The sequence below is a fragment of the Pygoscelis adeliae genome, unplaced genomic scaffold, assembly GCF_000699105.1.
Source record: "Pygoscelis adeliae isolate BGI_AS28 unplaced genomic scaffold, ASM69910v1 Scaffold85, whole genome shotgun sequence".
NCBI classification, from domain to species: domain Eukaryota; kingdom Metazoa; phylum Chordata; class Aves; order Sphenisciformes; family Spheniscidae; genus Pygoscelis; species Pygoscelis adeliae.
Window position 1 is genome coordinate 3336855 of NW_008824900.1, and position 11454 is coordinate 3348308.

An 11454-nucleotide genomic window follows, 5' to 3' on the forward strand; every position below is an offset into this window, starting at 1 on the left:
GCCCCGGAGTGCTCAGCCGGGGCGCGACCGGGCCCTGCTCCTGTCCCGGCCCGGCCCCGCTCGGTTTGCTCTCCCGCCCTGCCTGTCAGTCCCGACGGCTGGCCTGGCTCTCTCCGCCAAGGTCTGTGGATGAGAGTCTGTGGGGAGGGGGCCGCTGAGCCCTGCGCGCTTAGTCGTGCATAGGGCAGCCCTTGAAGATAAGGCTGCCTTCCTAGAAAGGGACACCTGTTAGAAACTACGGGGAGGGGGCTATCCTGATAGCTTAGGCGGCTTTGAAACTCTCGGATGGTCTCACCTCAGGACAAAAGCTTCCTTATTCCAAACACCACTGTCCTTGAGGAGAGGAGGGAGCAGAAGCCAAGGTCTGGGGATAGGTAACAGTGCTGGTGTTCTTACAGCCTTTCTGGTTTTGGCTGTGTTTACAAGAGGTTTCCTCTTGTTCTTTGCCTTCCAGATGCCGACCTCAGAAGGATAGATCTAACCTAATTTGAAAGGTGGTGTGAGAGAAGGCAGTAGCGTGGCAATTGCTGCCTGATGGCAGTGATGTCTACCCTGCTTGGGATTGTTTTCCTGTCAAAGTATCACCAGTGGAGGGAAGGACACAAGCAGTACACTCTCTTCCAAAAACTTCGGAAGGACAAACAGTTATGTAGTTTCCAAGGGCATACGTGTTCAAGTGTGAGCCCCTAAGCCACACTTCGCCTAGCCTCCTGCTGATCTTCAGCCCACTGAAATCTGTTGGATAACAAGGTAAATTGCAGTAACACAACCTTGTTTTTAAATCTGCAGAGAATTTACTATGGAGTTTTACTGCATCACTTCACTGGCATAAAGATACAGTGCAGGTAGGGTCAATAGGGCATCTTGTTTTCTTACTCGTAATTCACTTCAGGCCTTCCAGGGAATTGCTAAGTAACTCCTAGTCATTAAAAAAATCATTCTCATTTATTTTCTGGCATGGACACAGGGCAGAATGTGTGACATCATTACCCATCCATGGCAACAAGCTATCGTGAACCAGTAGGGTTTCAGCAGTAGGATCAGTCAAAAGGAAAATATTCCTTGAGAGAGAGTGTTTGTTTAAACACAGTAATCACCAGCACTACAGACCACATTTTGCTCTGCAAAAGTACTGAAAGGTGTATATTGCTGGGATTATAACAGTCTTTCCATTCAGGAATACACTTAAGCAGCTATAGCATTATTCTGAGTTTTTGTTATCTCTTAACATCTCCAAATTGTATTTGTAATATATGAAAGTGCCTGTGTAGTTCTACAAACTAAGCAGCTGTTACCTCGTTGTAATTGTGATGGTCGGGTGATAGAAGCCCTATGAGGTTTATGAAGCAAGGTGAAATGTTTTGTTAGACTAACTGATGCAGTAAGAAAAAATTAACAAGCTTTGGGGCATGTGAGTCTTAACTGGGAGGCCAAGCTTGTCTGTTTTTTCCAACTATATTTGCTTACTTGAAAGTTTTACTTAGCCCCATGAACACCATGTATTGAGCAGATGTTTTATCAGCTCTGTTCTCATAAAGCTAAACCAGAGGCATTCATATATCTAAACCATCATGCCACTGCAGTGATCAGCTGTTGTCATCTTCCAGTTAAAATCAAGGGAAAGCAAAGGGTGTAAAACTGCAGGAACATTTAACCCAGTTGGGTCCAAGCTGTTAATCAGGTATTGTATGAAATACTTACTACCAGTGATGATCTGTGCCCTGGAGAGTTCTCGTCCTAGTCTTGAGGCCCACAAAGTTCTGGACACATGCTTGTTTTTAGAAATATTATTAAATAATTTGTTTTAGCCATCAAGATGTGTGGAGGTCCTTGTAGAATCTGTCTAGATTAACTTTACAGTAAACAAAAGTTAGAGCCTGCTAACCCCTGATCCTTTTGCAACCAGACCATGATGATAGAAAAGTTTATGTCAAGAATAAATCAACTCTACATGGAGGTTTAATTCCCACATCAGCATAATCTACTTAGGCATTCATTCTCATGCTGAGGAAAAATTAATTCCTACAAAGTCAGAAAACTAAAAAAGTAGAGTTCATCAAAACACCTTCATGTATTCATTAGGAAGGGTTCATGATGAAAGGAAAAAGCCAGTAGTACAGATTAGCTTTTCCAGAGATTTAATTTCCAATTTACTGAGGTCTCGAAAAAGAAGACAATACTCTGAAAGATAAACTAGAATTTTCAGCATAAAAGATTCAAAATTTTAATCTAGTCTTATCTTTGTGGAGAAGGAGTAACTCACTTTGCACAGATAGTCTAGGTGTCAGTTAGATCTGCTAACATCAATCTGTTGCTCAGAATATCAGAGATAATTCAGAAAATGCTCCCAAAGTTGCAGTCAATTATTAGTCCACAGGATGCAATGCAGCAAAATTAGCAGTCTTCCAGCTTGAGCAGAGCAGAGCTTGTGTACATAACTTTTACCCTATCCTTTCTGCTTGCAAGATTACATGGCTGCTGAAGGATTCAGAGGGCATTCTGCTCTGGAAATCACCAGTGTGGCTTCCCAGGACTCTTACTGGGTAAAATGCATCTATAGTACAGTTCCTTCTGAGTTGTTCTGAACCTGTACTGTACTGGTGCAGCAGAGGCCTCATTACGTTTAATGATTTGAGAGCTAAGTCCAAATGAGATCCTTGAGGTAAAGTTGCTGTGGAAGTACTATACTAATTGTGTTAATACTGGAAAGTGAGCGAAAGCCAAAGACAGTGATTTGGCACTTTGTGGTCAATCATTCTATATGGTTTACTGAATATCAGCACTCAAAGTAGGAAACAGCATGTCATTAATCCTATTACAAACACGCCTGCTACCAGCAAAACGTCCACCTTCTGTCTAGACTTAACTTCTGTCTGGATTTAAAAGAGCAATTCCTCTCATAGGTCCAGCGTTTGTCTTTTCAAACTATGTAAACTATCCATGTAAGTTCGGTAAGCACGTATACTTTTTAAGACGTTCGTCAAAACCTTTCTTTTTAAAAGAGGCTCTTACAAGATGTTTATTTTATTTCATTTCCCCTGCTCTGTTTTCATTTGTGAAAGAGGTGATTGAGTTACTAAAAGTAAATTATATGTAAATTGAGGAAGTTAGGGTTTCCCACAATGTTTACTCATACGACTGCAGGAAAGTAAATGCCAGTCACCATAAATGTGCACCAATGACTGTAATTAATCACTGCCACAGAAACAAGTACTATCAACACACCTGATGTCATTCACAATCTTTTCTGGGGAAATATCACATTTTTTCTCCTGTTCTTTTTTTTCATTGACTGAAGAATTAAATAGAAAACTAGTTTACCATGCAGCATTCCAGTAAAGCTAATTGGATTCTGAAATTTATTGTTAATTTAAGCTATTTAAAAGATTACCACAATTACTTCCTCTGTGGTTCAAAAGAGAAAAGCAGAAAGGCAATGTACAATATTACAATTATCAGATTCACTGCCCTTTGAAATGACTAGCTTTTGGCTGGTTGATCTGAGGTTTGACCATTACTTCTCAGATTTAACCTTTTCATCATGAAGTTGTACATGTCCATTTTTTGAACAGCCACAACCTGCAGTCAATTTAAAGGAGGCCTGACCAGTCACAATTTATCTCTGATGAGAGAATACAAGGCATATATCAAATGTCCTGACCCTTACTCAGTATTACCTGATCTGCCAAAGAAACCCATGGAGTGTAGATATGTCATATTGAATTAAAAGGGGAATTACAGGAGGGACATGCCTGAAGTACCCAGCACCGGTTATCACAGCCAACTGCTTTTTTTTTCAAGTCGTGTTGTAAATTGTTTTGATGGAGAACTAGTTGTTCGGGTTATAGTAGCAGGGATATCTCCTTTTGAGCCAGCTGGCTAGATCATATTCTGTGACCTTACTGCAACAAATTCTAGCAATTTTATTCTAGCACATTACAGCAACAAAAAATCTGTAGTAGCATCTATCATTTCGCTGACCATTTACCAGGGAAGAATCTTCTGTCTACACATACACAGCATCATCCATTTCTAAATGTAGGTAGAATAATAATGTCTCCACAGTAATGCTTGCATGGATAGTAAAGAATCCATGGTTAGTGTTTTCATTTGGATGGTCGATAATCTTTTTCATGATGTTAAGTATAAATGTTTCAGGCTCAGGTTTAGTTCCACTGTGATACAGGCGTGGCTTTTCTCCAAGGTCACTCAGGAAATACACTGCCGAGGACACCTAGGAAGGCTCGTTTTCATAAAGTCATTGCTTTTAGATAAAGATTGCTAGAACATGCTGTGGAAAAATGAAGAAATATAATTATCCGACTTTCTGATACAGAAAAGGAGATGGCTATTTGTGGCGTATTAAAAGCAGTATTTTTGAATGGCACAAATCAAGTATGTGCTTTTCTTTACAAAGTTCAGGTTCTAATGTTTAACCATGTACAGAGAGAGAAACTGCTGGAAAGTTACATGCTTTGTGCAGTGGCTGCTTGCCCCATTAGAAATAGACCCCCCTACATGAGGATTTTCAGCAAGCCGTGTAACCATCAGCAAGCGCTACCATTTGATATGTATAGGAGCACTGGCAAATTCTTGGGGCAACTGTTCAACCGAAATATTTAACAAACTAGAATTTAAGTTTGTCTTGTATGTATCTGCTGGAGCTATAGCTCCTGTAATCCTCTGTTCAAGGTCATGCCACTAAAAGAAGTTGCGGTTCTACTGAAAAATTTTAATCCTTAGGCAAAATCTAATATACTGTCAGAAACTAACTTTCTTACTCAGTTTTATCAAACCTTCCTACTGGAGTCACAAAAACAATAAAAAAGACTACTGTAGGCATCTGCAGCCATTGATCAAATGCTGCCTCAGAATGCAGCTCAAAACCTTCTTCTTTAGTATTATGCCATGTTAGTTTACATCACAGTGGTTTCCCAAAGAAAAAATCCTATTGATGTTACTATGGCATGTACATTGGATATAGGCAAAGTTCTGGCAGAGCCATGCTGGGCTTTAGGATTATCTGGCAAAACTATGGTGTGTAATAAATTACTGCTGCTGAATACAATATAGGATTGTGTTTTGGTGCAAAAGAGGAAAAATAGGCCAGGAAGTCCTGTAAACTCCCTACTGGATCAGCTAAGAACATTACCAACTTATGGTGTCCCCCATAGGGTCTCAGGCAGCTGCTTTGACTATCTGTACCAAAACTTAGTATTTTGTCGTCTTTAGAGGGTTTAGCTTTCACACAAGCTATAAGCAAAGGAAGGTTCAAAACATGCTGAATAAGCTCCCTTGGCATTCTTTCTTAATGTATTTGTGTGTGTCTGTATTTCGTCACATGATAACCTAGGCTGGGGTAAACTGTAAGTCCCAAGTTTTCCTATTTTCACTATGTGAGAATATAGAGTGTGGGAAAACTTTGATTATCCATCCTTATGCTTGGTGATACCATGAACAAAAACTGGACTGAAGAAGGATCTCAAGAGGCTGGTTCAGATAAGCTTTGTAGTTAAGATTTTCCAAATACTTTTCTGCTTGAAAGGCAGTACAAAACACTCAATAAAGAGATTAGTCACATCTCATCCTTTTGAAAGTTATTGTCTAGAGCCAAAAAAAAAGTTCTATTTTTTAATCTAGTTTTTCTTTGAATAGGGAACCGGTAGCTGTAAAGTATGCGAGACTGTTAATCCAGTGCTCTGAATGTACAAAGTGTTAGCTCAAGTATGTGAAAGAAAAGCTCCTGGTTTAGGCACTCTACTTCTAGTCCTACCCAATGACATTTGAAAATTATCTCATCGCTGTTGTATTGAATATAAGATTTCCTAACATTTTCTTCCGGGCTTGATCTCCATCACTGTAAAACACCCAAAGATCAATGCTGTTCTTACGTGTCACTTTTCTCCGTTAGTAATAAGGCCTCCAAGTCATTCACTTGACAATCCCCAGTGATAATGGCATTATGTTTCACTGTGGTTCATCCCAGCTCAAATATTGTATTTAAACGTAACCAAAAAAAGTAGCCTCAGCCTCACATCCCTCAGGTACACAAGAAAGATGCCAGACAAAAAAGAAATGAGTATTGAAAGTAAAAAGCAACAGCTGGTCTCATTTCTCTTCTCTTGAAAGTTGTGCACTCTGGAAGTTGATTTACAGAGCACTGGTTTGAATTCTAACATGGCTACGTACAAAGAACTGCATAAAACTCTGAGAAGCATAATTTGATTTACTGGAAATTGCTGTAGGAAACACAAAGTAAAAAAGGAAGTTTGTGTTACTTAATCTTAGTCAAGCAAGTATTTATGTAACGTGTCAAGCAGAAGAAGATATATAGCTAATAAGAGTGTATTGAGCAGGTAGAACAGATGCTGATAAGCTCAAACACTGAAAGTGACAGGCCGGACAGGGACAAATACTGTGCAGGAAGACTAGGGAGAAGAGGGCACAACACAAAGGCAGTGCAGGAAAAACAGGGAGGAACCAATCCACCCAGAACAGAAAGACTTTTGACTGCTGAAGAAGTATGTGGAAAAAAAGACCTTGAGAGAAATTCCCCCTTAGTGTCTCAGCACCCTGACTTGCAGGATGCATTAACTTTGGTCTCTAAGACCTATCAAGAAAAAAAAAAAGGAGTAAAGCAGCTTTTAAAATGAAGAAATCATGTTAAGATATGGGACTTTTATTTTCCATCTTGCCCACTGAGACTTTCACAGGGTGGGCCTTCTCCTTTTGCCTTGCCATGAAGTCTTGAAGTGGTCTCCTGCATCGCAACACTTTGCACAGCCTTTTCCAGGTCCCCAAGTGTGTCTCCCCATCAGCTCTGACACCCAGCCAGGCTCTGTTCTCCATCCATACCCGGGCGGGAAGTTCCCTGTGTGTATCTTTCAGTTGCTGTTTGTCCAACCTATGTGATTCCCAGCTGAGCATGTCCATTTGGTCTCTGAAAGGCTGCAGTCTCTTCCTTCTTCCACAGGATCTAGTGGTGCATATGTAGCGAGGAAGAACAGACATGTAGCAACACTGAAACCTTCCTTCTTGGGTGTTATCCAGACATTAATTATCCAGGCATTTTTTTAAGATATTAAGGCCCCAAGTGCTTAGTATATGCATGAGAATTATAGGACTCTTGGAGAATAGCCTGATCTGAATCCTCAAACTGTGAACAAAGGTTAGGTTAACAGCCTGCCTCTAAAACAGGTCAGGGAAGAAATTAATGAGGTGGATGTGATACAAAAACTTTTCATAGTGTCAAGGTCAATGGTGATGCTAAAGTGTTTAGTTTAATAAAAGTGTCTCATTTCCATTGCACAGTTATGATTTGTTACAGAGTAAGTGAAATACTGCCCACCTGAAGCAGATGATAAAGGTGACCTCATCTGTATGACTTTGCTTCAAAGGGATTACGAGACACTCTTACAGTCTTAATACCAGTAGATGAGATAGTGGATTGCATTAAGCAACAGGAACAGTAGCATTTTTAGGCTAGCCCAGCTAGCTCAAAAGAGGATGTCTGCCATAGTACGCGCAAGCAAATACAGAGGAGATGCAATGAGAGGGAGATGAGAAGTATAGGATGGCAGAGAGGAGCAGGTCTAACGAGAATCTAAATTGAGATTAAATGATCCCTGATGGTGATGTGAACAGCCTGTAATAAACTGCTGTATTATCTAATTATTACTCTGTCTTGAATAGGCCCAGTTTATCTCTAGCATAGACTTCTTGGGACTCAGTCAATGGATGAAATTGGCCCAATTCATCATTTAAAACAAGCAGTTAAACCTCTGTAAAGCTGTCTGGTATATGAGGTAAATTAAAGTCTTTACCTTCCTCTTTTTCATACACTACAGGTCTAAGGCTGAGAAATGCCTGAGGCCGATTCACTGCCTTGTTAGGCTGACATGCTTGAAAAAGTAATGAAAAGTAGTGCTGAGCAGAATGGATGGATGGAACTTTCTCTTACTTTCTGGAGCATTGATCAATGTTAAAGTCTTTGCTAAAATTTTAAGAGAGCATTTGGTATAGAGCACATAAATATAAAATACTTCCCTGCAGTTCTTCACTGTAATCTAGTGCAGAGATACTGATTTAAAAGACAATTGATGATCCCTGATTGCTGCTGAAGAATCAGAGTGGCTTTTGTATTTTGTGGATTTCATGTGCTTGGGAATGAAGGAGGGCTTTTCATTTACCTTAATTTTGCTCCTTTTCCGCTGACTAAAGAAAGATTTTTTTGGTGTTTGCAATCATAGTCACTGGGTTGACATTGTTCTAAGAATCACCTGAGACGTTACATACATGCCTCTCTTAGAAAAATTTCTGTGCAAATCAGTTTGTGTTGGACGTGAGAAGTCATGATGGGGTGATGTCAAAGGCATGCAAATTATTGTTCTGAATAAGCCCACGGAGAAAAATGCTATAGTCAAAGAGTGTGAATGTATCTGATAAACAACCACAAAATAGTTAAGGAAAAAGAAATCACTGTGGATTTTAGCTCTGTGCTGCTAACGTTAGTGCTTTGTAATTCAGTTTTCTTGCTGGTGAGGCAGTATGATTCTTAGCTTCCCCTGGGACGGACCAATGGAAATGTGGCTGACAGCTGCAGTTGCCCTTTTTAATTATTTTTCAGTTATTCCTCTCATGCACTTTTCAACTTCAAGCAGTTATTTAGGAATTTTCAACCTGGTGACCAACACTGAGGTGCCATACATGCTTGGAGAGCAGAGAAAAATTCTTCACTGATTTATCATCTAGTCCAACAGTCCTTTTATTCGCTGTGTTGCGTGACATTTCTCTGTGCTGCTTGATGGCTTAAGGAACTTGTCTCAGGTACTTTGCATACCAGCATACCAGTAAACAAGATGAAGTGAAAACTAGTTCAGCATATCTCCTTTCAACAGCCCCAGTACAGTAGGATTGAAATGATGAGGGCTATTACATTTTTTCTTCCTGACAGCCTTCAGTTTGTTTTTTGTTTTATTTTTTGTTTTTACTGACCTAATGAAATCACAGAATGTGCTTCTGTCTGGTAGACATATAATGAAAGAAAAGAAGACAAGCAAAGAGACAGTACAGGGCATACTGGAAAGGTATCGTGAGCTATCAGGGATATACTACTGCACAGTACAAGATCAAATATATGGTGGTGTATTAGTTCATCTGGTTATTCCTGTCTTCTTAGAAACAGCTCTCTTCTCTTATCTGTTCCTAAGGAATTAGATTTTCCCTGTGATACGTATTTTTCAGGGTTGTCTGTATAGTTTCCTTCTTCTCTGAGCCTCCTGCAGCAGTGCTGGCGTGTTAGAAGGCACTCTGTAAGGAATTGTCCTGGCAATATCCTTTGGGCCATGAAAGAATTGGGAAAAAATCATGTGGGAAGCAGTCATTTCTTTTAACTCCCCTAATTCCTGGTGTGATGTGACTAAGGGATACTCTTGGGTTGCTTTCTTTAAGCAAATTCCTAGCTCACATGGCTGTGAGGAAGATAGGAAATGTAACTGAGGTGCATCCTAAAGTCTTCAAAAATAGGTAGATCTCAGGAATTTGCTGCCAAAGCCCTCTTGTGTGTAGTACAGAAACTGCATCTCCAGAGCTAGATTGTCCCTAAACAACTATCATTAAGTTATCACCCACATTATAATGTCTGCAGCCACACTGGCTCCTTGTAAGACCTTCTGCAGCCACAAGATATTCCTGCTTTGCCTAATGATTATATAAATGTGGAACAAAGTAACTGCATTTTTTAGAAGAGAAAAGATAGCAGCTCCATTTCTCATAGAATGTACCCTCATGTTTAAAAGATCCTGTGTAGTGTAGCGAATCACCTAGCTTTTTAGCTACTCCTCTAGTAATACTTAGTCTGCATACCAGTAAGTGTCTCTTGTTGCAGACTGGTAGGACATTGTGACAAATATAATCTGCTTTGTCTGCATGTTGTTAGCACTTTATAGCAGTGGGGAATATGCCAGCAGAGAGAGACTGCAGTAATAATTTATGTGGCAGCGTATCACCACAGGAAGTAAAATAGTATTTTGCTCTTTCACAGGAGCCAGATAAAAGGAAAACAAATCTCCAAAGCATTTTTGTCAGATGTTCATCCAGTAGAATTCCCCACAGAAACTCCAATGAGAGATCTGAATGGCTCACTGTGTTTTCCATTTCATTACCACTCAACACTCTAGATTGTAAAAATAAGGCAAGATTACTTAATTCTCTTAATAATTCTTAGCCTTTACAGAAGCATGCAGATGATGAGAAACAGACATCTAGAAATAAATACAGACTATACATTACATTCCAAGGTTTTTTTACCATCATTAATTCTTTAATTCTTCCTTCCCCACAAGCACCCACTCAAGAAAAATACAAGGATCATCTGTAGCAACTGACATTAGTTTCATATAACATAATCAATATGTAAATGCCCACTTTTGAACTGGATCCTCTCGCTGAAAGATATGAACAACTTCAATAGCCCTTGCAGACTTGCAGAGGAACTTAACTAGAATACAGATGGGAGTTTGGAGCGTACCTATGTCCATGATTTTGCACAGAGACCGGATTGCAGAGCTGTGGTCAGCCGCAGCAAGTCCAGCTGCTGTGGTGTAGCGTGCCTGCACACCACCTGCAGCCTCCAGACAGCCCGGCTGGGCTACACGGCCCCGCATTCGGTGCCAGATCAGCAGCCAGCTCTGGGCTGTAGGTGAGCTCAGCTGTGCAACGACTACCTAAGGCACTGAGATCCAAAATGTAGGTACTGAGATCTGCTGGTCAGCTGTTGCCTAACTCTGCAAGTTAGATAAACTTCTATTAGTAAAGTTTCCCAAAGCACTCTGGTTTGGTGTTCCTGCTCAACACCCAACTCAGTCTTCTGTTTATTTTACCTGGTTCATGATACCTAGCTAGAACTCTGTGGAATTAAGCAGCTAACCCCCCCTATCCCCAGAATAAGCGAGCGGATACTGCTATTGCTTCACCTGATCTCACGGTGGTAGTAGAGTTCTGACATTATTTGGGCTGAGGAAGAAATGCCCGCTTGCCTCCATAGGGGTTTTTTTTTCAGTTTTTGTTTTGAAGCCGTTTGGAGGTTTTGCATGGCATTACGCATGAACTGAGACAGAGTACGTAATGCTGAAACCAAGTAATATAAGAATGGGGGTAAGAAAGGTGGGTTCAAACTCTGGGCAACTGCTGCGGATGCTTTAGTGGCGAGACTAAACTTAGCTGCAGGTGTTTCCTTCTACTGACTCCCCAGATAGATTTCTACCGAGGGTTTAGTGCTGGGTAAATAAAGAAGAACCTCGATGAGCGCGGGCGTGAACCCTACGGCGCCATGTGCAGCATAAGGGGACGGTCGTTGTTCACGCTCTGCCCCGGGAAACAAGCGAGCGAGCAGCGGTTCACAGCCGCGAGCGGGGCAGGGACCGGGCGCAGGCATGCGTGGCCCGGGCCTTGCGA

The 11454-nt window shown here is 40.8% G+C and overlaps 1 protein-coding gene across 1 annotated transcript in view; it reads right to left on the minus strand.

Annotated features, from left to right (window-relative positions):
- TMEM114 (transmembrane protein 114) overlaps positions 1 to 10664 on the minus strand; it is a 22112-nt gene extending 11448 nt beyond the window's left edge. The window contains exon 1 of the mRNA XM_009324806.1: positions 10529 to 10664. Within this exon, the coding sequence (XP_009323081.1) occupies positions 10529 to 10664 (136 nt within the window). The remainder of the gene's footprint in view (positions 1 to 10528) is intronic.
- Between the last annotated feature and the right edge of the window lie 790 nt (positions 10665 to 11454).